Genomic DNA, 26,633 nt, shown 5'->3' with positions numbered 1-26,633 from the left:
AAATACTAAACGTGTGCGCCGATCATGGCCGTTGGTTTATAATTTTGATAAAAGCCACACACAGAGAACACCGACACGGTGTCGTATGAGAACCCACTAAAACGTAGTCGTTGCATTTAAAGCGTAAAGAACAACACATATCTAAAAATCCTTAAACTGCGCCGTTTTCGCCGCGTACTTTATTATCACCGTCTCTTTGAAAAAGCGCTTCAATCTCTTCAAGCGACTTTCCTTTCGTCTCCGGCAAGAGGAAGAAGAAGAAATTCCACGCCACGGCCGCGACTCCGGCGAACATAAAGAAAGCTCCGCCGGTCGTTATCGCCTTAGTCAACGATAAAAACGACATCGACACTGTGGCGTTCATCACTCTGTTCACCGCAACGCCGAGACTCGCTCCCTGCGCCCGAAGCTTCAACGGGAAAACCTCAGAGCTATAGACCCAAGTTATTGGGCCGAGCCCAATAGAGAAAACCGCCACGAAACTATACGCCGAAACGATGCTCAGAACCAAAGCCCAAGCCAATTTCCCACCAGAATTCTGAGCCATCGTAAGCCCAAACCCTAACATTGTCAACGCGCAGACCATCCCTCCAACACTGGTCAACAAAAGCTTCCTCCGACCTACCTTGTCGAGCAAGAAAGTAGCCGTGAAAATAAACGTCGTCTTCATGATCCCGACACCGATCGTAACCAAGAAAAGCTTGTCTTTTGCCGTGATTCCTGCTCTCTTGAATATCTTGGGACCGTATAAAAGCACGGCTTCGATTCCGGTCGCGTGCTGGAAAAAATGGATCCCTAGAGCGGTTAAAAGAACTCGTCGTACTGTAGGAGTTGGTCTTAAAATGAGTTCTTTCCAAACTCCTTCTCCGTGAGTCTTCTTATTCTCCATTTTCACAACTTCATCTTCGCATTTCGCGTCGATTCCTGCAGCGGTTTTGATGTCTTGAAACCGTAGCTCTGCTTCTTCAGGCGAATTCGATACCAAGTCTAGTATCCTCTTGCCTTCTCCGAGACGGCCTTGTAAAATCAACCACCGTGGAGATTCCGGCATTTTCAAGATCCCGAACGCTAGCACCAGTGACGGAATCGCCGCTATTCCAAGCATCAACCTCCAACCAATATGCATAGGTAACTTGGAGAAGAAGTAATTGACGAGGTAACCGAGTAAGATCCCTATACTGATGCAAAGATGAGGAAGGGAAGCTAAGAGTCCTCTATGTGAAGCGGTTGCGATCTCTGCAGAGTAAACCGGAGCAACCATTAGAGCAAAACCGACTCCGAGTCCGGCTGTGCATCTACCGGTTAGGAGAACCGGATAACTCGGACCCCATCCCATTAGTATTGAACCCAACATGAAGAGTATTGACGCCAAAACGATTGTGTAACGCCGTCCGATTATGTCCGATGTTCTTCCGGCGAGCAATGATCCGACAAGGGCACAGAGATTGAGAATTCCGGTGAGAACTTCGATTTGGACATCGTTCGTCTTCAGATCTTCTTCTATAAACACCATTGCTCCACTCATAACACCAGTATCTATACACAAATACCCAATAATACCATATTTTATCATTTCTCATGATCATTATATATAAATAAATAATTTAAATAAATAATTTATTATATATAAATAAATAATATTCTACATGATTTTAAATGGCTGAGTAGTATCTAGAGATCAAATCAAAAGAAAAATTTGTAGAGAAAATTTTTTATAAAAGAAATTAAGACACTTTTTGTCAAATATAATGAATGTATAATATCTTAGCCTTTGAAATTTAGAAAAATTACCAACACAGACGGAAAAAAGTACATTAATTATTTCTATATGTAGACTAATATTCATTTTGTTAAACAGCATTTCAAACTAAAATCTCATTGATGTTCAACAATAATTGTTCGTTTTGGAGATTTTGAATAATATACTTACCGTAACCAAAGATGATGGAGACGATGGAGGCGACAATAGCACACTGAAGAGCGTATCTATTAACTCTGGCCGGTTTCTCGACCGATTTATCGACCGGATTCTCACCGGTGATGATTTGATCGGCCATGATTAATTCACCACCACGCGATTAGAAAATATAATCAGAAAAATTATAATGTTCACAGACTTGATCTATGTCTCTCCCAATTCTAAGCTTTTGTCTGAAAGTTAGTTATGAGTTTGGTCTTAATCTCTCTCTCACTGCCAAAGAAGATTCGTTGATTATATAGAGAGAAAAAAAAAACAGATGACAACAAAGCAAAGACAGTACTCGTGAAAGCCACAAGCTTGAAAGAGAGGATTTAGTTAGTTATTTGAATCCAAGGGACAAGAGTCATCCACATCTTTTTATTTATATATTTATAGAAATTTGTTTTGTGATCAAAATACTTAAGACCCGATCAATGATTCTAATTACGGATCCTAACTACATGTGCAATTTAATAATTAACGGCTTGATCCGATCTAAACTTGGAACTCTAATGTGTTGATCAGTTGGCATGTACATACTAGTTAAATTTTGATTTTGGATAAGAACGTATCTCTAAGGAAGTTGACTTTTTGGGGGTAACTGAACGTGAAATTTGACCAGCTAAGATTTTTTGTAATTTGATGAAAAGATATGGGTAGACCGTAGACTGTAGACACGAGATTGTTTTTATTATTGGATAAGAACTATTTTTAGTATTTGCTTTGTTTTCATCCTCGTGAATATTTAGAAATTTATGTCAGTCACTGTGTAACCAAACCCATGTTTTGGCTGGACTCATGGGGTCAAGGTCAACTATGGAGAGTGTAAAACGTCATGGGTCCATTTTCATAATTTTTTCAAAGTTTGAATTTGGATTATTTTATCCAAAAGTGAGGTGGCTATTTAGATTTAACAAACCTAAAAGGGTGTAATTGGGTTAGACTTTGAGTAATGTGAAAAGCCAAATATAGAATTTAATTAGGTAAATACATGATCGTGAAATTTAAAAAACAGATAGTATGTTTATTGGATATTTTTGTTGTTAAAGGGCCATAATATGTTAGAGCTAGTATAGCTGAGTTTGAATCTATTGTATTTTGTTTTATCCCTCGTGCAGATAATATAGAGACTGATGCAGTGATGCCTTAGCTTAGAATGCTCTCAGCTCTTTGATTGTCTTAATGCTACAAGCAATTTGACATGAATGAAATATATTTCGCCAAAAAAAAGAGCCATAACCATGTGTCTATCGAACGATCGCTAAAATGGGTCCGATTTAAAAATAATATCCCGAATAAACATATTTGATTAATTGATTTGGATCTTGAAAATAAACGTTGTTTTAAATATATAAAAGGTTTATCTAAGAAAAGTCTCTCCATTATATTTATAATACTTTATCAAATCTTGGACTGGTAATACGTCATTTCATAACCTCGTATCGTGTGGTAACGACATCTAACGAATGGATTCTCAAATATATAGAGAATATCATTTTTTGTTAAAGCGAATTACTAATATCATATATTTACAAGTAATTCACAAACTCAAAGTTACATATTATGTAGCTATAGGCTTGTAGTCACTGTAAGTACTTTTACTTGTAGGACATTGATATTACATTGTACATTAGCTTCTAAAACTTTATTCTATATCAAACTAAATCATGTCTTTCATAAAGCTTATTTAATAAACATTCCACAGATTTTATTCCCCAACTCTGTACTGTACTTTCTGTGGACGAGTGGTGTTATTGGAATCTTCCATCAAAAGTTTATAGTGGACTTATTAGTATAAAGACATCATACTTTTCAACAAAAATGTTTCCACAATTTTATATTAAAATATTAAGGAGTTGTATTATATAATATCTAGAATAATGATGTCAATTATAGACTTTTATTTAGCCTCTCCCGAAACTATTAGTAGTAATATGCACAGTTTGTTAATTTGTTAGCGAACTAGTTACACTCCTTGTACATTGATTCCTTAATTAATGTGAATACACAGTTGATTTCGTATGGTTTAATAGAAAATATTGTTGATACTTCTCCAAAAGCTATTCGTGTCGTCATCTTCTTTCTTATCGGCGTTCAAATGACGTCATTTTCTCATGGGCCGATATATTAAGCTTTGGCCCATCAAAGAGTTAGGATACATAAGCCCAATGCCTGTTGTAAAGATTTCCCAAAATTTCCACCGCACTCGATCATGGCAAAGGGAATCATTTCCTTAAAGGAATTTGATTGTTTGATGATAACACCTTAATTTATTGACTTTTTATAACTAATAATGCACCTTAATTGCAAGTAGAAGAATATGTATGAAGAACATAAAATGGAAGAAACTTGAATTCATCATGAAGCGTAGAGTGTTGTAGAACATGGCAGTGAACTCTACGAAGCTATAAATTGTTAAACCATGAAATTCAAGTGATTCCACCAACAAAAACGTCAAGCTTTTACAAGCTAATTTATGAGAAAAGAAAAATGCAGGAGAAGCTTAGAACTAAGTGATCATAGTTTTCAACAGATCTTAAAAAGCTCAAGTAAAAGATTCAGATCTCCAATTGCAATATTCTTGAGCTTTTTAAGCAGAAGATGAAGAAGCATCAGTTTTCGAAAGCAGCCCCACTTCCTCCTCGAGTTTCTTCCACGCATTCAAGAAACTGGGAGGGAATTTCTTCTTCACCGTTCTAATCAACCCTTTGGCGTCATCTATCTTCTTGTTCCTCACCAGCCCCACAACCAAATGCTGCAAAGTATTGAAATCTGGAATCTTGTGCATATACACACTCTTCTTGAACATCGCATAGCCTTGCTCATACAAACCGCTGTAACACAGATGAAATATCAAAGTCCTAAACGTAGCCGCGTTGGGAGCACAGCTGTTTCCTTGAAGCCCTTCATAAACTTTCTTAGCTTCATCCAACATTCCTTTCTCGCAATACGCAGTCATAAGATAGTTGTAGCTGATTGCATCCGGTTTCAATCCCATAGTGCTCATTTCATCGATCAACTCCAAAACTCTTTCAGGGCTTTCCTTTTGAGCATTCATTATACGAACATTATACGCTGCGTTATCAAATTCACAGCCTTTCTTCACCATCTCGTTCCACAGGCTTTCTGCTACCTCGGCTTCACCTTTCTTATACAAGGAGTTCAAAATGGTGGTCAAGGCAATGGTAGTGACTTCCATGCCTTTACCTTCCATCTGTCTCATAATCTCAATGGCTTTTTCAGGCGAACCAGAGTCACAGTATGACTTAATCAATATACCATAAGAGATTTTGTCAGGGTTGATGTCGTTATACCTCTGAGGAATTTCGTCGAACAGTTGGGGGACTTTATCGAACTTGTTGGAATGGAGACAAGCGTTGAGCAAGGAGTTGAACGAAAGTGCTGATCTTGGTGTGCCATACTGATCCATCTGCTCGAAAGCTCTCATGGCGTGATCGAACATGGAGGCTCGGCCGTAAGATCTGATAAGGGTAGAGTAGAAAGGCTCTTCCTTGATTTTTGGGTCGTTTTTCTGCGATTCGATTAGGGCTTCGATGTCTGAGAAGCGGCTACATTTGGCGAGGCGACGGACAGTGAGCTCCTGGGCATATCGAGAGGACACAGGCGAAGCGTCGTGATTGGAGACGTTGGAGTAGATCTCAAGGGCTTTGTCCGGATCGTGCACTTTCCGGAGAATGGTCTTAGCTTTGGAGGCAGAGATCTTGCCTGGAGACGGAGCAGCGGCCTCTACGGTGGTCGTAGCATCTCCGGCGGCTGTGGTGAATCGGCGAACATAGCGGAGAGAGAGACGAGATGAAGCCATAAGTGTTGAAAAGACGGAATGTGGAGAGTGATAGGCGAAAAAGGAGACGGAGGTTTAAGGTTTTAAGAACGTTAGGTCTTTTTTTCTAATTAGCTGTAAACAAAAGTACTCCCAAAAAAAAAAAAAAAAAAAAATTGTGATCATTTTTTGAGAGGTTTATTAATTAGGTACAATCCATATAAGATAACGATAATTTTCTACTGGATAATCGATTATTTTTGACATGCATAGATTTAAACAGAGCAACATAGAAAATCGTAATATGTAAATGGCTAACGTTTTGTTGATTCATCTAAACTTAATAACAACAGCATATTTAAGTACATATGACTCGAGGACTTCTGCTAAAAATTTGGTTGTGTTAAAAAACAAAATACATAGAAGAAATTTGAATCTTAAAAATAAAAGATTTTGTAAGCAATAATAGATTGAATATATTTGAATTTTTTATTTATAAAATAAATATAGAAATGGCCATTAAAATAAAACTCCTTCTCTATTTATAAAAAACTCTAATATTAAAAGTAAAATATAGAGGCAACAATCTCGAATGTTTTAATTCATTGACATAGGGACTTCTGGAAACTGACACAAAAACAAAATAAGAGAAAACAAAATCTCTACTAAAAAGTAATCCATTTGACCAAATCAGACACAAACACGGTCGGCCAATGTTCAGGCTCCATAATCTCCCTGTTCAAACTTGTCTTCTGGGTAAAACACAGCAACCACTTCGTTTCCTCCAAATTTCCTACCATTCATCCCGTTTCTTGCCCTCGATGCACTCTCAGTATCGGCATACTTCAAGAACACCTGCACATATATATATATATATATATATATATATATATTATCCAGAGTGAGATTCTCACTAAATTGATATTCACAAGAGGAAGAAAGAGACAAGGTATTTGGTACAAACCTTGCCAAGGCCTGGCACTGGCTCACCGTTGGGGCTGGGACGCGGAATCACAACATTGGTCAATGCACCTGCATTTCAACAGTTAAAGAACAAACATTTCGAATACAAGAGAATCAAAACAGAGTCAAAAAGCGTTAGTTATTTTTCTTCTAAGAAATGTGGCCTTTGATGAAAAATAAATAAGGGTTTATGGAGTCTCCATTCTGTGTATGTTAGGGCTGATTCTTTATAGCAAAAGGCTGTAAAACAGACATATACAACCAAGAAAACAGAGACAAATCAATATGCTTTTTCATCTTATATCTCCAAATGGATCTTAAAACGCAATAAAGAAATCGCTTACCAAACTTTTCGCCTTCTTGTTTCATGTCGTCCATTATTTCTTCATACTCCACGTCGTCTCTTAGCTCATCCTCGGCAACAACTTGAGTCAGACATACGACTGTTGTGGCCGCTGCGCCCGGCTGAAGCATAATCCTCTGCAAAAAAGAAACTCATCAATCTTTCAATTGACAAACCATAAAGAGACAAAGGTTGCTAACATCTCAATCTGTTCACAAAAAGTTTTCCATGCGTTAAAAAATTAAAATTTACCTGTAAAGCAATCTGCTGTTGCGCATGCAACAATACACTCTCTTGTTCAGGTTTCGGTTGCATTGTTCCCTGGTTTGCACGTCTCACAGTAAGAGTCTTATCACCCATTTTGATACCATTTAGGGCAGCGCACGCAATATCCGTAACGGAGAGATCTTGGTACACACAAAAGGCGTATCCTTTAGAGTTCCCAGTTTCTCGATCTTTTACAAGATCAAATCCCTTCAGGGCACCAAAGGACTCCAACAACTCCCTGACTTGTGCCTCGGTGAAGTAATATGGAAGTCCACCAACAAATATACGATCTGGACCTTCAAGCCCACCAGAAGCACCTGGAGTCAGACCAACAGCAGCTAAGTTTAGATTGGGACTGGGCTGGCTTGGACCGAGAGTTGCAGCTAGAGATGGGTTATAGTCACTAGGTCTTCTCACCTTCACTGGAGCTCCCTGGGAGAGACGGAAAAAATAACTATTAGAATTCTTATATGACCAAAGAAGTGCCAACACAAAAACTCAACCAAATAGTCGGTAGTGTGGTAAACACTGAAACGTACCTCAAATATAATCCCATCCAAAGACATTGCGTTGCTTGCCTCTTCAACAGATCGCATCTCCACAAAAGCAAACTTCTTCTCATGGTTTATGTAAACATTAACAACAGCATCCCCAGGACCAGCAGTGTTTCCACCAACAGCAGCCATAACTTGACTAAAAAATGTAGCCACAGACTACAATACAGGAAAGTAGGAAAATCAAGATTAGTATAAAATGCTGGAAGATATTTCAGTGGGATAAAGAAAGTGAATTCTAACCTGTTCATTTGCCGTAGGAGAAAGCCCACCGACATAGACTCTGCGAGCATGCCTAGTCGCCTGAAGACACGTAAAATAGATAAGGAGATATTGTCAGAAACCGAGAAACACATAATATCTTGCATAAATGATATATCCATAATAAATTTATAGCTAACCTGCTGTGTCATAGCCTGAATCGGCATCATTGGAATTCCCCCAAATGGCTGCAGAACATAGAAGAATTAGTTCAAGAAAGATATCAATTTCAAATCTTGAAAAGGGTAACGAGCACACACCTGTCCAGTAGGTAAGGGAAACATGTTGGGAAACATTCCAGCCCCAGGAAGAGTTGGTGGTGCGGGAGGAACTTGGCCTACAAAAGGAAAACAGGTTATTAAATGAGAAGAACACATATGAACAGAACTGGTTCACAATCCCTGGAAAAAGCATAGGCGATATCAAGAGGTTTAAGTCTTTACGGTGATATAACAATTGACTACCGCAGCCCTATAGAAGTTTGTGAGAATATTTGCCAGACTAGAAAACCAGTGATAGGTACTGAGGATGAGAAATACCCATAAAACCATTGCAGCAATTCCTCCTTGTATATAAGAGCTAACCAGCCCACACCCAATGTTGCCTTACCAAAAACAAAAAAGCAAACAAGAAACACAAAGAACACCAAACAACCAAAAGCTCTCAGTTCTACCGTGTGAAAAATGGACAAAAACAGCCTATGTCTTTTGCAGGCATTCGGGAGAACAGAATTTATCAAAACCACTACTTGCATTAGATATCAACTCTAGTTCTATGCTAATGAGAAGGCGCTAAATTAAAGAGATAAAAAGGATACCTGTAACGGGAGCACCAGCAGATAACATTGCAGAGGCTGGAGGTGCCATATCGAATCCACTGACCCGCTTACTGCAAGAATACAGATTGTTATAAAAAAAAGTTCTTAGATTGAACAATCATTTCATATAAGAGTAGTTGAGCAAGAAAAAAAAATAAGCTACCTTTTTGATGGAGAACGCGATCTTGATCTGCGTTCAGATCTACCCTTTGATCTAGAGCGAGACCGACGACGGCGTCTATCTCCTCTATCATCTCTGCGCCTGAAGGGAATAAAGAAAGCCAAATCAGTACATTCCATAAAACGACAACAATCAAAACTAAACTGGAAAGATAGTTTCGTTTCAAGAACAGTCACCTATCATAATCACGATCGCGGCTTCGGCGGTAGTCATCGTCATCTCTACTACCACGCTCTCTTCTTTCACTTCTTTCCCTGCTATGATCTCTGTGACGACTACTTCTGTGATGACGGTCACGATCTCTGTCTCTGTCTTTCTCTCTACTTCTCTCCTTGCTTTTCTCTCTATCTCTGTCTCTGCTTCGATCAGAGTCCTTTTCTCTGTCCTTATCACGCCCCTTCTCTCTTTCTCTATCTTTACTTCTAGAACTCTCTCTTTCATTGTCACGCGTTTCACTCTACACAAGCATAAAAAAAGCTCGTCAATTTTTAGAGTTTAAGAATCAATTAAACTAAGCTAAAACCCTACAGATAATGAATAAACCAATCCCCAAATTGAACTTAGATTCAACGAAATCAACCATCGTAGATTCCAGCTAGTAGAAAACCGAAAACAGCCCTAAACCCTACACATCTCAATTTTGTTCACCCCTTTCGATTCCCAGTTGAATCCAATAACGCATCGAGGCTAAGAAACATGAAGTTAACACTGGAAAAACAAACTCTACGCAATGAGGAGCTGGAAGATTGTAACATAGTCAGAGAGCAAAGTACCTTAGATTTCGAGTCTATGTGATCCTCGATTTCGCTGCCGTGGCCACCATTATCTTCGGCGTAGAAGCCGTCAACAGCCGTGCCGTTACCCTCGTGATCTTCGAATTCAGACATCTGTTCACCGGGGAACTAACGCTCTCTCTCACCGGAGATAGGGTTTAGATAAATTTCCTCTTTTTTCTGCCGTCGAGATTCGAAACAAGGGATGATGCAGAAAACAAAATCTTTAGGGCGATTTCGATTATTATATAAACAAGACGGGATCGACCGACCGGGAGGGTATTTTTGTCAATGTCGTACTTATGGTCTTATTACGACACGTCAGTATCGACAATTATTTCGAGGAGAAAAAAAAATAGCCTGGTCAGAAATTGAATTAGACCGCCAGGTTAGTATATATAACCAGAATCTTAATTGAATTAGCCCGGTCCTAGTTCTAATTCGATATTATTAGGCCCAATTAGTCCATGTATGCTTGAGTTGAAGCCAGTTTTGGAAGTTGTTTGGATTTTCCTTTCAAGTTGATTTGAGAGTCCTGTGATGATTAATGAAATGAATAACTAGAAGTATAAACGATTAAACGTCGTCACTCGTCACTCAATGGAAATTAGGAAATCTTTGACTATTTCACGCTCCGCATCTACAAACATTTAAACACAACATAATACGAACGTAAACATGAAACGAAAAAAAAAGAAGAAAGCAAAGCAAAACAAAACAAAAGACATTACAAATAAACAAAAGGATACAAAAAAGAGAAGAAAACAAGAGACATCAAAACCAAACTTTCGACCATCAACAACAACCAAAACACTCTTGACTTAAAGCTTTCTCTCGGTGTTCTCTCCACCTTCTCCGGCTTGCCACTGTGGCTGATGCGGCCACCACCTCTTCTCTTCTTCTTCTTCTCGTTTCCACCTCTCTTCCTCTTCCTTCCTCGCCTCTTCTTGTTCTCTCTTCCTCTCATCATCTCTCTTCTTAGTCTCTATCGATGGTTGCGGTTCTTGTGGTTCTTCTTGTGGTGGTTGTGGTTGGAAAGGTTGTGGTGGTTGCTTAGGCTGAGGCTGAGGCTGAGGCTGAGGCTGAGGCGGCCACTGCTTCTTCTCTTCTTCTTCTTCTTCTTCTTCTCGTTTCTTCCTCTCTTCCTCTTCCTTCTTGGCCTCTTCTTCTTCTTCTCGTTTCCTCTTCTCTTCCTCTTCCTTCTCGGCCTCTTCTTCTTCTTTCTTCCTCTCATCATCTCTCTTCTTAATCTCTATCTCCACCTTAAGCCTCTCCAACTCTCCTTCCGCACAAAAAGGACATCCCAACATAACCGCTTCCTTCTGAGCTTCCAACAATCCACCAATCATCTCACTACTCACATTAAACGACGTAGCCAATACCTCCCTGTCTAGAGACCACAAAGCCGAGTTCTTCCCGGCTAAGAACTGCGGCTCGTTATTCTTAGCCGAAGTAGTAAACCCAACGAACACTAACGACTCATTGATGAAAGACATTTGAGCCATTGGATGTAACCGTGGAACTGCGAATATATCTCCTTCCTCTACCTTAAACCTCAGGTTCTTGCACTCCGATGATGATCTTGAAATCGAAGACCTAAGCACCCGAACCATACCTGATCCTTTCGTCACAACATAAATCTCGCAAGCCCATGGGTTCCAATGTGGTCCCATCATCGATCCTTGAGTTAGATTTACCATGGAAACTCCAACCATTGAGCCTTTTAAGACTTTTAGATCCTTCCTGTTAATCGTTATACTACGACCGTTAGGACTCTCAAAATCCGGTTCGGACTCAAAAACATTGAATGTCTTTGCTTTCTTAGCCTTCTTCTTCTTCTCTTTCTCCTTTTCCTTCTCTTTCTCCTTCTCCTTCTCCTTATCCTTCTTCTTGTTCTCTTCTGGTCCCATCGTCGAGTCTGCGCTTACATCTTTGCCGGCAAAGAGTTTGAGTAATCGCGGTTTGAGCTGCCACGTGTTGGCGTTGGCCTCACCAGGTGTGCTCAACATATCTTGCACGATCAATGGCGGTTGCGTCCGGTTCTTCAACAACCCTATAATCTTCTCAGGAACCTTAAAAAAACCATTGAGTTCAATTAAACACTTAACGCAACCCAAAAAAAATCGTATACTAAAGTAACTTGGGAAGAGCAAAACATACATGACTCGTATCTTGCATCCCAAGTTACATCAATATCATCCGTATATAAAGCATATACATGCGCAATTATGTACATACCCCAAAAGCGTACTGGAGAATTGTTTCATCAAAGCCAAACAAGAGATCCGTGATACTTGAATACGCACCAAAACAAGGATCCTGCATAAAACGGAAGACGACAAATTAAATAAGAAGAAATATCAAGAAAATGAGAAAGAATCATCCAACATTGCTCTAACTTACATGTAAACACTCCTCGGCGTTGGAGAAGATTGCGTAAACCCTAAGTTTGATTCCAAGGAAGACATCCACCGGTTTGCTCTGTAAGTAGAAAACCGTACCGGGACGTAGCCTGTAAACGTCCCCTCGTCTTATCTCCGTACTCGTCGCTTCCTCCCCGTCCCAATTCAGAATCCCACTTCCTATAAAGATCAAAATATTCAGAAACTAAAGCCTAAATGAGGATTGATTAAAAAGCAAAGAAACAGTTTTTATATATGTACCAGAGTCGACGAAGAAGACCATGTCGGAATGAAGAAGAAGAGGGAGCAAAAGCGAGTTTGGTTCGAGCGTTATGGAATGTATTTTGTAAGGCCCCATCCCGCCGCATCCATCGCCGATTTGAACGGTCGAGATATGTCCGAACTTGGTCGAGAAGAGTGGTTTCCATTGATCTTTCTTTATCAGAAGAGGCGACGAAAACCCGCAACATGAAGGTACTGCAGCGACGTCGTTTTCTTCCGGCTGGTCTGACTTAGCCAACGTTTCAGTGCAGAGGATTAAGAGAAGGAGAAGAGCAGAGAGTGGCAACACCGTGAATTTAGTAGTCATCTCTGTTTTTTTTTTTTGGGCTATTCAATGCTAAGCGTATTGAATCTTAAAAGGGAACGGGAAATTAGAAGGAGATAGAGAGCATGTAGGGTCCATAATCACCACGTGTCTTAATTGTTTGGACACGTGCATGCCTTACGTTTACAAGTGCTTGGTGCTATTGATAACAATTCAAATTACCCGCTATAATACAAAGCTCGATTATGAAAAATCGGGCCGATAAGAACCGTTGATGATAATGTATTGAATGCAAGACCAATTGAGATGCATAGTTTGTATCGCAAGACCAATTATATGTCACCGGTTGAGATTTGTATTTTTTCATTTGAATCCGTGTTAACATGCATGACTACTATTATGTCATATTCGAAACTATCGTTTTAAGCATTTTGTGGTTTTGGCCTGCCTAATAGTCTTATCGTTTTTCCAATTCATCCGACGTACCTAGCAAAGATCTTGCTATTTAATATTATTTATAGTTGTTCGCAATAATATGATGAATTCTAAAGATGTTTACACTTATATATATATATATGGAATGCTTGTTTTTCTAATATATGTATTGACATAATGATTAACATGTGTTTTGGAATTTCATGGTAAAGGCGCAATTCTTTCACATTTAAATTTCACTTGCGCAACAATAATATCTCAATTAATTCAATTGCTATTTGGAAAAAAAAACTTGCAAATAGTTTGTTTTTTGAAAATATGGTCTCTCCAAATTAGTTATACTGTACAGTGTACATCACGGAAACGCATACAAGATTCCTTTCTTTATTTTTGTTTGGTTGAAAGCAAAAAACAATTGTTCTGCCGTAACGTTTTCTAAATGGCAAAACAATTACAGACCCAATTATTTATGGTGTTTGGATCAAATACCAATATGTATGTATGTATAATTGTATGCTCTTAAGCCTCGTGGACGAGGAGTTACTCAAATTCATCTGTGTGTCAACTGCAGTTACATGTATGATAATTGAGATTTGTCCTTCTAATCATGTTTTCGGTGATTGGATTCTCCGATTCTGTATCGAAGTTGATCCATGATACCTTTAGTGTATCAGATTATCTCAAACTGTTATTATCAAACATAACTAAAAATCAACTGTCAAGTTTCGACAGAAACCACAAAATCATGAATTTATAATCCACTAATTACTTGATGTCATGACTTCTTTAGAATCAATTACAAAGAATTGATTACATGAGAAGATTAAAAAATCCATTATTAAAGAGATCTAGTTCGGTTCACCAAAGTTTACACGTAACTCGCCAAAAATGGGAATAAGAAAATAAATAGAATCAAACAAAGTTGGTAACGTATGAGAATTAAAGACAAGAACTATGATCCGAATTGATTTAGGAATTGCGTTTGACTTTATGAGTGAGGAAATATATTCGATCAAATGGAAATTGAAAACGTACGTGACTCGTGAGTGTGTCTGGGTAATTGTTAAGCTCGTGGACAAGAAACTTTTAGATCTCAAACTTATCATACCATTTATCACAAAAAAAAGAAGAAAAAAAAGACGTATCATACCTTATATGGTCATAAACAGTCCACATGTTTGGTTTTACTTCTACGTAGTGGAAGTCTGGAAGAGTTACGCTCTACGGTCACATCACACACTATCGTGCGTAAGAAAATGAAGAAAAAAAAAACTGTTACTAATTAGTTATAACTAAGATCGATTAGTTAGTGATGGATTAGTTAGTCTTCCGAATCGCGTATACCTGGCGAATATGAGTTTTTGTGGACAAAGACTGCAACATGGTTAGCCGAACACCTAAAACTGTTTTTTTACTACTATGAAATGATAGAAAATAGCATAAATACAATGCTTTGTTTCTAAAAAAAGATCTTATCATTTTTCACAAGTAAGTAAGTAAGTAACAGAGCAGACCAAAAATTTGTCTGTCAGATAACAAATTGTTGTGAAGATATATGATCGTAAACAAGATTAATAAATAAAAACAAAAGAAAAAGATGTATGTGATGATCCAACAAACTACAAAGATTAAACGTACATTTAAATTTGAAAAATATCAGTTTACAAAAAACTAATAATAAAAAATGATGTAAATTAATTATAAAAAACAGGTAAAGTGATATATTCTTGAAGGGGAAGAGTCTCCAACCCATGTTGTGACTACTCAATGTGTTTCAAAAGAGAACATCCCTTATTTCTTTCTTTTTATTAGTTTTTTTTTGTCGGTACATTATTGACTGACTATATAGTATTTTATAATTAACTGAATTTTTATTTTAACTATACGTCAATTTATAAAATTTACTATCACCGGCTAAAGTGGAAAATATGCATGTTTTTATATTTGGAAGACAAAAAGAAATCCGCTTTTTATAATTTTGAAAGAAAAAAATGATTACATGCTTCTAAACAATTTGTTTCCACGTACACGTTTCTGTAACAAAGTTACCAATAGTTTTAGCTAGATAGATATGGGTATAATACATACATATAATTCATAAAAACTTATACAAGCATGTTATTAAAATTAAATTATATTTAGATCAACTAGCAATATCTAGCTACTACTAACTGATCACAACTCTAATTTAATCTTAGTAATATATGCTGGTGTAAGCTGTATGAACAAACAAATTAAAAACAACTGATTAAAGATTTGAAACTCATTATTCCACAGGTGATCATGATCATCAGTTGTAAATTAACCATTACTGATAGATGATTTCTATCATTGCCTTCACTGTCGTATTAACATAGCTATCAATTTAAAACTTTTCTCCGTTCTACGTACGAACCTTTTTCTTTCATTCATGCCCTTGTGGGGATGATATTTTAGAACGCTCTTTCTTTTTTCTTATTTAAGTGAATTTATTTTATTGTGAATGACATAAAATAAGAATCTACTAAAAAAACAAGTTAATTGCTTTTGTGAGGATGAAGCTTCTCTCTTTTAATAGAAGGAAGAAGCGTCTGTGTGTCGTGGATCATCGGCCTCTCCTTCTTTTCCTTACTTCCTAAGTATATGACTTTTTTTTATATAAATATTTTTGTTTTTGTGTGGCTGGTGGAGTGTTGTCTAATAATTTCCCAAGAAAATACACAACTGACTCTATTTTTGACTATACAAGAAATTACAATTCAAATTTATTAAAATTTAAGTAGTGTTAAACAAATAGTACTACCTAATAGATTTCGTAACATCTTAATTATGACTAACAAAACTAATATTAATTATGCGTCATTATAATTAATATATATCACATTACATGTTTTGAAATGACCAATACATAAAAGAGTAAGAAAGAAACCTTTGGCAGTGGCACAATTTTGGTAACGACAGAATCCATTGGTCGATCAGTAAAAGAATATTGGCGGATCAGTGGGGAATATAAGATATGATCGTTCATTCGTTTGTTTTAATATATGATCACGTGTGTAAAAATAAAACAGAGCTTGTTTTAATTACCAACATAATTTATATTGCCAAATTCCAATCATGTAATGTAGATCTAAGATTTGTCCTGTTTGGAGACATTAATATAATATGAAGAACATTTATCATTCTTTTTTTTTTGACATTTCTAGCGTTAATTCGTTAACGAATACACGATATCGAATTGAAATAAATATAGATCCAGCGTTTTTTTTTTGACATTTCTAGTTGTACATATAGATCCAGCGTTTTTTTTTCTTCTGCCGGATTAGCTGTATGTAAAAATCGATCAAAACCAACAGGTGATAGTCTAATGATTATCAAGGTAATAAGAAGTAACTTTTAAATGGTCGAGCTCAAAGATCGGAGCATAATGAAAATCTAGTTCAGCTATATGTGTTTTATTGTTATTACAAAAAAAAAAACAAGTGATTATGATATATGTATTTTTTTGTCAACATGTAATTTAGTGTTTTGTATTAATTAGTATTGTCAGTCATTATGTTACTATTTGAGTTCAAATTCTCAAAAAGCATGTTTCTAAGTTCTAACCGAAAAAATATGGTGTGCAAAGTTCGAAACAGATTCAGATTTTTAAAAACGATTGAAATGGAGATATATATTCATTCGGCGAATGATTTTTGTTCGATGAATCATTGAAATCTTGTTCGGAAATTAGAACTCGATCTATAATATTGTATTATTGTTTCATGTGAATATGTGATCATGTCTAATCCTCGAAGATAAAAATAAATAAATTGAAAGGTAACCATGAGACCATGATACAAGTGGATCCCATTGCATGTAAGCGTTCACACGATCGAATATATTAAACAAGATTATTTCTCTTAAATTTCTTAGAACATAGTGAGAAAAATGTGGGCTTGGTCACTAATTAAACAATAAACAACTAAAAGAGCTGCCAGAAAAAAAAGTTTCGTATCTTATTGTGTTAACTGAGCCGCTATAATGCATAAAATCTTCATTACAATATAGCACACATAAAGTTCAAAGAAGAAAAAAGACAATTTATGTTAGAAAAAGTTAAATTTATGTTAGAAAAAGTTGAATAATGAGTGGGACTTTTTTTCCACGATATTAAAGGTTAAATTTTGCATTACGCTCGGAGATTAATGAATTATTAGTCGAATATCATAAATCATTTCGAATTGCAAGAAGGAAAAAGTATATTCAAAAGAATGCGGAAGGGGTTTTGTAGTTTTCTGGTAACAACAAAGAGGAAAAGAAAAGATAATTTCCCATGAAAATGAAAGCAATAAGTGAAGAGGAGAACATATTCTTCTCTCTCTCTCTCTCTCTCTCTCTCTCTCTACTTCTGTTTCTCTCCTTTGCCCGCTTATAGAGAGAGAGAGAGTAGTGTGGGGCTGAGTAAGTGGGCGTGATTCTTACGCGCTGACTTCATGATCAGTCAATCTCTGTACGGTAAAAATTCAAAATATATTCAATGGCCCATGGGCTTCCAAGGCAATATCTCCGACAAAATTACCTCAAAAGTAAGCCCCTTGTGGGCCCGGTCACTTTCCCCTGCTTTTTACCGTGTCCAAATGTGGGATCCACATAAAAGCCCAGTGGTCACTCCTTTTTCCTTTTTGGTCGCAAGCAACCGGGAATTTTTTTTTTTTTTTGGGTTATCAATAAACCTCTCTGTCATTTTTGATCACTTCAGTCGTTAAACGCAAATTACTAATAATCAGTTAAATGTTTTTGTACAGTTCTAGCCTTCTAGGATAAAAAAGACTCGGAAAAAGGCACTCATATGAAAAAGAAGACGAAATCATTAACCTTTTCTAACTTCCTTTTTCTCCTTTAAAACTTTTACATTCTTGATGATCAACATAGTGGAGCTTGCTTGTATCTCTTTCAATCTAATGATTTTTCTTCTCTTTCTTTTTTTTCTTATTTTAAAAAAGCAGATGAACTTTATTTGATTTTAGCCCTTTGGGGAGCTGGAGAATTTGCTAGTTGTGTAATTCTATTTTTTTTTGTGTGTGCAAATGTGGATATATGATAAATAATAGTATTACATAACGTAACATATTGAAGAGTCATCCGAAATCTCTCTTTTTGATTATTACTCATACAAATCAATGTCACGTTCGAGTAAACTTTTTTTTTTTTTTTTTTTTGGTCGAAACGTTCGAGTAAACTTCATAGCTGTGAAAATGTTATATTTAGTTTTTTATACGCATGATATCAAATATTGTCAAATGCCTTTTAGATGCAAGGAGGTGTTCAATTTAGTTGAACCAAGGTGAACTAAACATGTTTATTTTTTATACGCATGATATCAAATATTGTCAAGTGCTTTTCAGATGCAAGGAGGTGTTCACTCTACTTAAACCAAGGTGAACTAAACATGCTTATATAAAACAACCGATTTCAGCCTTTTCTATTGGGTAGGTAAATCTTTAAATTAGCGAAATATATGTTAAGAGTTTGTATCTAGATAAGGTAAAAAAAAACGGAATCAAATACAAATCAATTTCGAGTGAATTTTTTGTTGTGTCTAAACCAAAAACCCGGATTAGACACGGTTAATAAAGTGAAGAAAAAAAAAAAAAAAAAAAAATCTGTTTGCACGCACTCCCTCAAGGATAAAAAGCTTACCAATCATACCTTTCAAAAGCCCCGCCACCTTCTTCCTCCTTTTGCTCCTAAACTTCCACAGAGAAGGAAATTAAAAAAAAAAACTTTATTTTTAGTTTTCTTTTGTTGCTGCACCTTTCTTCTTCACTAACATGAAAATCCCTGCTTCGTCTCCTCAAGAACCAACGAACACGACCAACAATAACACAAACAGCAGTGATGGTAATCAGTTATCGATGGACGAACATGTGATGCGTTCCATGGATTGGGATTCCATTATGAAAGAATTGGAGCTCGATGATGATTCTGCTCCTAATTCCTTAAAAACCGGTTTTACAACTACCGATTCTGCTATCGGGCCACTCTACGCCGTCGATTCCAATCTCCCTGGCTTTCCCGATCAGATTCAACCGTCGGATTTCGAGTCATCCGATGTTTATCCGGCTCATAATCAGACCGCCGGGTACGGTTTCGGTTCTCTCGATAGCGTCGACAATGGAGGATTTGATTTCATAGAAGATCTCATCCGAGTCGTCGATTGTATCGAATCGGACGAGTTACAAATCGCTCATGTGATTTTATCACGGCTCGGTCAACGCCTGAGATCTCCGGCTGGTAGACCGTTACAGAGAGCAGCGTTTTACTTCAAGGAAGCTCTCGGATCGCTTTTAACCGGATCGAACCGGAATCCGAATCGGTTATCTTCATGGTCCGAGATTGTTCAGAAGATCCGAGCGATTAAGGAGTTTTCCGGGATTTCTCCGATTCCTCTCTTCTCCCATTTCACGGCGAACCAAGCGATCCTCGACTCGCTGAGCTCGCAGTCGTCGTCTCCGTTCGTCCACGTGGTGGATTTCGACATCGGATTCGGTGGTCAATACGCATCGCTCATGAGGGAGATCGCAGAGAAATCCGTCAGCGGCGGGTTTATGAGAGTTACGGCGGTTGTGGCGGAGGAGTGCGCCGTCGAGACGAGGCTTGTGAAAGAAAACTTAACTCAATTCGCGGCGGAGATGAAAATTCGTTTCCAGATCGAATTCGTTCTGATGAAGACTTTCGAGATGTTATCTTTCAAGGCCATTAGGTTCGTCGATGGAGAGAGAACCGTCGTTCTGATATCTCCGGCGATTTTCCGCCGTCTGAGTGGAATCGCAGATTTTGTGAACAATTTACGGAGAGTATCACCCAAGGTCGTCGTTTTCGTCGATAGCGAAGGATGGACGGAGATCGCCGGATCTGGATCGTTCCGGCGAGAGTTTGTAAGCGCGCTTGAGTTCTACACGATGGTGCTGGAGTCGCTCGACGCCGCCGCTCCTCCCGGAGATTTGGTGAAGAAGATCGTCGAAGCGTTTGTTCTGCGACCAAAAATCTCAGCGGCGGTGGAAACGGCGGCTGATAGGAGAAACGTCGGCGAGATGACTTGGCGGGAAGCGTTCTGCGCCGCCGGGATGAGGCCGATCCAGCTAAGCCAGTTCGCCGACTTTCAAGCTGAGTGTTTACTGGAGAAGGCGCAGGTTAGAGGATTCCACGTGGCAAAACGACAGGGAGAATTGGTGCTGTGCTGGCACGGAAGAGCACTTGTTGCCACGTCACCTTGGCGGTTTTAGATTAACCGGGTCCGGTGTTGTAGATTAGACTGGTTTGGGTTAACAGCGATATAGAATCGAATTGTATTTTCGACGCCATCAATTTTCTTTTAATGCTTTAACCTTTTTTAATCGATTTGGTGTTTCTAATTTAAATAAGAAAATAAAATGACCTTTCATAAACAGAGTCTCTGTTTCAGCTAGAGTCTTTAATCATTCGTCATCCCAACAAGTGACCTTTTTCGAGTGTGTTAAGTATTTTGTGCAGGAAAATCCGAGTTTGTCAATCTGGTAAACGGACCTACGAATCTCCGATGAGCGGCTTTGCTTCACAGATTCCATCTATGGCGCTTCTCGGATCCGGCTTCACCAGCGAGGTAATTTTTCCTCTATGAGATGGCTATTTCCGCTTGTACGGCTTATGTCCCGATCCGTTTTTTTGGTAATTCGTTTATCGGGTGGATTCTTTTAACATTCCTCATTCGTACTGCCTTGTTCGTATTCAAAAAAAAAACTTAACATTGCCTGCGGTTTTCTCTGATCATCAAAAAGTCTACGTCTGTGCAAACGTTTTGTGTTCTGGGTTGCTTTGACGGGTTAATTGAGATATCTTCTCCAGTGGATTGGTCTTTTGGATGCTTTTGGATGTTTCTCTTTCTTAACTATTGGTGGATTTTCACATGTTGGGTAAATTAGTATACATGATTCTGATTGAAGGAAATATTTGTTTGTTCTATGGAATTTCAGGTTGGGTTACGAGTATTGCTTTCTCCACTTGGTTCCAATATCGTACTTCGTACAGCATGGTGAGTTCTTTTGTTTCTTCTCACCAAATTCTTAACCGTATGGTGATGGCAATCGCCATCTAATTTGCTAAAGCAATGGTACAACGAGATGAATGATTTGGACGATTTGATTGGTAGATGATTAATGAGATTACGATCTAGATTCTTTTTTATGTCTTTCACATGTGAAGCAACGTGATAGGGAGTATATTTCATGATTATCTGCTTAGCCGAGTGGTCAAAGGTTCTACACCTTGTTGGAATACTTTAGAGTACCTTTAGGACTAGACTCAATCTCTTGTTTGGGAATCTTGTATTCCTTTTGTTCTATCACTAGAAAAGTTATGTTTTCTTGTTGTTTTTGGGATCTTTTCTCTATTAAAAGGTATAGCCGTAATTGACGCAAGGATTCGGTTACAAAGGAAACCTTTGATGTATGTCTGAATCTTGTTTCTTGCAGCTGTTCGATTGGCATCGGGTTGCCTGTGTACTCCACTTTCAAGGCGATTGAGAGTAGAGATGAGAATGAACAACAAAAATGGCTTATTTACTGGGCAGGTTGGATATTGTTACTGCAATTGCTATGCCCTCTCTAACTCTTTACTTTATCTCTTCTTAAACTGTTCTTATGCCGTTTATCTTGAAGATTTTATCGCAATCTCCCTTGCACTTCTTTCAATTGGCATCTGATATTGTGTTTCCTCTCTCTTCCACCTTCTTTGCAGCTTATGGTTCTTTCAGCCTTGTTGAAGTTTTCACGGACAAGCTCATTTCTTGGTACGATTGACATCTCAAAGCGATATACAACATCGTGATGATTTTCCAATGACTGACTATAGATTTACGGTTTCTTGTTTATTCTAATGGACTTTATCAAGAAACATGAGCTTATTGAAATCTATTTTAGGACACCATTACCTCTTTTATTCAGAGTACTGATACGCAATGAATTCTATTTGTTTCCAGGTTCCCGCTGTATTATCATGTGAAGTTTGCGTTCCTCGTCTGGCTTCAACTCCCAACCATCGAGGTACTTATCCCAATCTCTGTGTAACCATCATCGAACATCTTAAGAAGCTCTAACCGTTATTGATCGTTTCTGCTATTTTCAATTTGCTTACTTTTCCGGTGACAGGGAGCAAAACAAATATATAGCAACCACCTGCGCCCTTTCCTAATACGACACCAAGCTAGTGTGGATCGACTCGTGGATGGAGCATATGAAGAAATGGTACATTATTGTTTTCTTTAGAACTAAGACGATTCCGCATTCTTGAGTTACTGCTTTGTAAACACACAACATTTGCAGGTCAAGGTCGTTAGATCACACCAAGGAGAAATACGGTTTGTGCGATCAATGATTATCAAAATCTTGGGATCAGGTTAGTTTTCAAACTCTAATTTTCTTTCCCGAGTAATCTAATGTCAAATAAGATTTTATCCTGATACTTGTTCCATCAGTGAATCAAGTTGCACCACCGCCAAGCCAACGCCAAGGAGAAATCACAGACATTAGCCCCGAACCAGAACTATCAACGGCAACAAACCAAGATTCAGAATCTGAATCCGATCTTGAAGACTAAATAAAACAAGTGTAGTCATAGCTTTGCAGCTTTTACAGCCTTATGTGGAATCTCTATTACACAAAAATGTCAAACGATTGTATAGTCATGTGATCTCAAATAACTTTAGACTGGTTTACAAATAAGTTTTTATCCGGTGTTGAAAAATCCCCAATAATCCGTTATAAAGTTCCCATGTTTCCTAACTGTTAATTTAATTTGTTCCTTCACCATCTTTAGACGCAGCAGAATTCTGCTCCAGATTAGCTACGGCCTCTGGTCCATGCACTCTAAGCAACTCATCCTGTATTTGTTCAATAAGTCCGTGTAAATGCAAGCCGAGGGATATATATGTAAAGTAGGTAAGATTCATCCATTTTGGAATACCTGAATAGTGTTGTTCTCAGTCTTGAGCTTCTCACATTCGCCGGAGAGTCTCTGGAGCTCATCTCTCAGGCTTTGATTCTCATTTGTCAAACTCTCTACTCTCTGTTGAAGCTGTTCGCATTCCGCCTATTCAAAGTGGTTTATATTAAGAAACTGAGTAGATTACATGAGAGACAGAGCAAAACGATACTAATACAGAGATATAGTAGTATGTTACCTGCTTCCGCAATCTCGACCGCCTCGCAGATTCACGGTTAGATTGTTTCCTCTTCTGCCTCTTGAGCTCTCGTTCATCCTATTGAGTAAAACACAAGAGTTTATAAACCAAATCAGTAAAGGCTTCTTTGCGCATGAAGATAAGATGAACGATGGTTTAGTCTCACCTTCACAGCTACACCAGCCTGGGAAGACCATAAGTCCATCCCGATATTCAGATTAGTCCCGGGGGCCACTGGCTTCATGGGCACTATCTCACCAGTAGTATTACTCTGAGAACTTGCTGTTTTAAGGAAACTATACCAAGTCAAGAAAACATGGAGAACGCAGACAAAGGAAAACCATAAGCGTGTGGCGGCGAAAAGCTTACCATCCGCCAGCATCTGTCCAAAGCTCGGCTTTCTAACTGAACCTTGCTCCTACATTTAACATAAAATTCTCTTAAACATTGCACAAAGCATTGAAGCAAAAGAACATGTCAAACTCATATCAGTACCTGGTGGTTGGCATTCTCACCATTTTCATCAGATGAACCTGCTGTGACACTTTCATCACTGCAAGACGGAGAAATCATAATTTCATCAAACCTTCCTCATATAACTCTGTAATATAGAAGACCAATTTCAGCAAGTAACACATTAAATGGAGCACTATATCTCGCACCTTTGAGAGACACCATCGTTCCCTGAACCAGAAGGCGCCTTCTCACCTCCTTCACCCTTTCTTTTCAAGTTTCCCTTTGACTTCTTCCCAGAAGCTTGCTCCTTCACCGTCTCCTTGTTTGTTGGACCACAAGTAGGAGGCTACAACAGAAGAATGTGGTTCAAGTTTTTTTTTTATATACTTTATCATTTGTTGTCTATGCATGTATCTTTTCCGTGAAACAGAGCAAAACAGCTTTAACGGTGATTCGAATTATACTAAATGGTATAGAGATTACCATGGGCATGCTAGGATGGGCATAGACTGCCCCCGGAGGATACATTGCTGGGTACGGAACTGGGGTCCCATAAGGAGGCATCATATGGTGCTGAAAGTATTGAAACAACAGAAAATAAAATCGAGTTGGTGTTATCCAAAAACAAAGGAGCAAACTTGTTTTCGTTTTCCATAGGATCAAATCAACAACGATACAATTGAAGCTTACTTGAGCACCCCACATATATGGGTGAGGACTAGGAGATCCAACTGGGGATGGGAAAAAAGGATTTGGAGTACCTCCTCCGCCATAATAAGCCTAAACAAATGAGCACTCTGTTATGTTCTGGCAATCTCAGGTGTTTCTCGAGAGAGAAGACACTACACTATCAGTACTAATATCGGCATGTCACACTAACCTGCATTGAATTTGACCAATCTGGATACGGTGTGGGCGGAATGTCCTGCAGACAAGAGGTAGACAACATAAACCACACGTAGGCTGAAGAAGAAAAAAAATGTAATTCAAACTGTATAGTTTCTGTATCCATGAATTTGATTAGGCAGATGAAGTTCCAATACAAAAGGGAAGAGACAGAGGACGAAGAAGAAGAGAATGATCAACCTGTGCCGAGGATGCTGGTTTCGAAGGTTTAAATGGCGTCTTCTCCTCGCTCGTTCCCATTGTTTATCCGCTAAAACTTGTGTTACGCAGTCTGTAAAGAAGGAGCAAGGATCAGTAAAGACAAAGATCTTGGAAGCACCTCAACAGAGAAAAGTCAACATTAAAAATCAGATGAAGATTCGATCCACAAAAAAAGTCAAAAGGATAAAGCTTATGCTCTGTACGACACATCTAACTGATACAGAAACTTGATTACAGACAACAAAAAACAAAACCCAAGGAGCAAATTCAGAATCAAGAAAGATAATTGCTTTAGTCAGTACAAGAGCAAGTACACCTTTTTCTTGAAACAGCAACAACCAAAATCTTCTCCAGTCCCTAAATTACACGAACTATGCATGAATTTATCCTATACTAACCTCAATTTGCAGAATTATTTAACGATTTCAATCCAAGTTTCAACACACAATCATCATAAAAGAGTATATCCGTACATGCAAGAGTGTTTGCATACAGAGAGAATTAGACGAAAAACTTGAAGAAGGAAAAAAAAAAAGACTGATGTGGAAGTCCAGGTAGGATTTTACCTAAATTGTAGAGAGAGTGAGACAAAGATGCAGACACGTCGTCTCTTCTCTCAGACAGATCAGACAGAACCAGAAAAGAAAAAAAAACTCCGGTCGCAGCTCCGAAGAAAACAATTCGGATTGCTTCTCTAGGGTTTTGTCTTACTGCTTCATTGAATCTGTCGGGAAAACTTGAAGATAGGAAAAGGAAACAAAAGAGGATTTGAGATTCTCCGATCTGCTGTGGCGAAGTCCGATAGGAGGAGAGGTATGCGAAGAAAGAGGAAAGTTTTGATTTTTAATTTTTTTAAAAGGGATTTAGGGTTTGATGATCTGACACGTGCGACAAGGAGAGGTCCAGCTGTACACGTGTTACTGGATAAGGTTTTGACACGGTAGCTACAGTTGGTGTGACTCATCTACTTATTTATAACAAAGAGGAAATATCAAATCATATCAGTTTTTTTTTTTTTTTTGTGCAAACCAATTCAGATCATTCATTATTTCATTAGTATTACAATAAATATATTTTGATGACAATGGTAACCCTGTCTAGTTTTAGACTGAATCCTTTACGTTTATTAATTACTTGATGAAGAATCTAATCTTTTTGTGTGTTAATTAATAATTATTGATGCATGTTTCATGTTTGTCTCATTTAAATAACGTCAAAATATCAAAATTTCTTGCAAGTTAAATACCACGACTGATAACATGATGTAAAACTTGAATATTATCTTAGAATTTGTGAGGTCCTTATTCGATAATTTTACATTAATTTGTTTTTGACCCAGTTCTTACCTTACAGTTAAATTATTGACAATGCCATGCATCAATTGCTAACAATAAATAAAGACAAATAAGGAGAAAAAAATAATAATAAACTGAAATACTAATGTTCGAGACGGGCTCCTTACCAAGGTAATTCGGGTAGATCCTTACATGACATTCATGGACCCATTGGGCCTCGTTTTATAAGTCACTATGATATTGCAAACATTTCGTTATTCTCTTTTTTTTTTTCTTAGGTCAGATGTCTCATAATCTTGTAATTCTTTATGATA

The 26,633-nt window shown here is 37.9% G+C and overlaps 7 protein-coding genes across 12 annotated transcripts; 2 read left to right on the top strand and 5 right to left on the bottom strand.

The window, feature by feature from the left end:
* Positions 1–3: 3 nt before the first annotated feature.
* On the bottom strand, positions 4–2,215 carry LOC18031159 (probable polyol transporter 6). Its single transcript, XM_006411911.2, has 2 exons — positions 1,931–2,215; positions 4–1,536 (listed from the first exon to the last, which is right to left on the bottom strand). The coding sequence occupies exons 1-2, from the start codon at positions 2,055–2,057 to the stop codon at positions 152–154; spliced, it is 1,512 nt and encodes a 503-aa protein (XP_006411974.1). The 5' UTR covers positions 2,058–2,215; the 3' UTR covers positions 4–151.
* Positions 2,216–4,352: 2,137 nt separating this feature from the next.
* Positions 4,353–5,797, bottom strand: LOC18031158 (pentatricopeptide repeat-containing protein At4g36680, mitochondrial). The gene has a single exon (XM_006411910.2). It carries the CDS (start codon positions 5,781–5,783, stop codon positions 4,551–4,553), a length of 1,233 nt encoding a protein of 410 aa, XP_006411973.1. The 5' UTR covers positions 5,784–5,797; the 3' UTR covers positions 4,353–4,550.
* A 413-nt stretch (positions 5,798–6,210) lies between these two features.
* On the bottom strand, positions 6,211–10,106 carry LOC18031157 (splicing factor U2af large subunit A). 6 transcript variants are annotated; one of them, XR_002896789.1, is made up of 13 exons: positions 9,901–10,106; positions 9,304–9,584; positions 9,110–9,208; positions 8,947–9,017; positions 8,390–8,466; positions 8,270–8,317; positions 8,112–8,171; positions 7,854–8,027; positions 7,300–7,746; positions 7,049–7,184; positions 6,706–6,773; positions 6,393–6,596; positions 6,211–6,328 (listed from the first exon to the last, which is right to left on the bottom strand). XR_002896789.1 is itself a non-coding variant. In XM_006411909.2 (12 exons), exons 1-12 carry the CDS (start codon positions 10,012–10,014, stop codon positions 6,459–6,461), a joined length of 1,713 nt encoding a protein of 570 aa, XP_006411972.1. In that variant the 5' UTR covers positions 10,015–10,106; the 3' UTR covers positions 6,283–6,458. The 6 variants fall into 6 exon arrangements, 3 of the variants coding, with proteins under 3 accessions (XP_006411972.1, XP_024004665.1, XP_024004666.1); XR_002896791.1 differs by having other exon boundaries at positions 6,287–6,328; positions 6,706–6,944; XR_002896790.1 differs by having other exon boundaries at positions 6,283–6,596; positions 6,706–6,944.
* Positions 10,107–10,507: 401 nt separating this feature from the next.
* On the bottom strand, positions 10,508–12,907 carry LOC18031156 (vicilin-like seed storage protein At4g36700). Its single transcript, XM_006411908.2, has 4 exons — positions 12,564–12,907; positions 12,304–12,482; positions 12,139–12,219; positions 10,508–11,972 (listed from the first exon to the last, which is right to left on the bottom strand). The coding sequence occupies exons 1-4, from the start codon at positions 12,889–12,891 to the stop codon at positions 10,722–10,724; spliced, it is 1,839 nt and encodes a 612-aa protein (XP_006411971.1). The 5' UTR covers positions 12,892–12,907; the 3' UTR covers positions 10,508–10,721.
* A 6,064-nt stretch (positions 12,908–18,971) lies between these two features.
* Positions 18,972–20,689, top strand: LOC18031155 (scarecrow-like protein 15). Its single transcript, XM_006411907.2, has one exon. It carries the CDS (start codon positions 19,077–19,079, stop codon positions 20,529–20,531), a length of 1,455 nt encoding a protein of 484 aa, XP_006411970.1. The 5' UTR covers positions 18,972–19,076; the 3' UTR covers positions 20,532–20,689.
* A 7-nt stretch (positions 20,690–20,696) lies between these two features.
* On the top strand, positions 20,697–23,065 carry LOC18031154 (HVA22-like protein k). The gene is made up of 8 exons (XM_006411906.2): positions 20,697–20,887; positions 21,258–21,316; positions 21,756–21,853; positions 22,021–22,072; positions 22,262–22,325; positions 22,431–22,526; positions 22,605–22,677; positions 22,757–23,065. The coding sequence occupies exons 1-8, from the start codon at positions 20,825–20,827 to the stop codon at positions 22,876–22,878; spliced, it is 627 nt and encodes a 208-aa protein (XP_006411969.1). The 5' UTR covers positions 20,697–20,824; the 3' UTR covers positions 22,879–23,065.
* Positions 22,833–25,845, bottom strand: LOC18031153 (G-box-binding factor 1). Its single transcript, XM_006411904.2, has 12 exons — positions 25,591–25,845; positions 25,004–25,094; positions 24,798–24,842; positions 24,608–24,697; positions 24,401–24,490; positions 24,124–24,263; positions 23,957–24,014; positions 23,831–23,879; positions 23,628–23,743; positions 23,462–23,539; positions 23,245–23,370; positions 22,833–23,161 (listed from the first exon to the last, which is right to left on the bottom strand). The coding sequence occupies exons 2-12, from the start codon at positions 25,061–25,063 to the stop codon at positions 23,072–23,074; spliced, it is 942 nt and encodes a 313-aa protein (XP_006411967.1). The 5' UTR covers positions 25,064–25,094; positions 25,591–25,845; the 3' UTR covers positions 22,833–23,071.
* Positions 25,846–26,633: the final 788 nt, after the last annotated feature.

The sequence above is a fragment of the Eutrema salsugineum genome, unplaced genomic scaffold, assembly GCF_000478725.1.
Source record: "Eutrema salsugineum unplaced genomic scaffold, Eutsalg1_0 scaffold_1, whole genome shotgun sequence".
NCBI lineage: Eukaryota > Viridiplantae > Streptophyta > Magnoliopsida > Brassicales > Brassicaceae > Eutrema > Eutrema salsugineum.
Note: the sequence above shows the minus strand (reverse complement) of the source record. Positions and strands in the feature narration are given on the sequence as shown.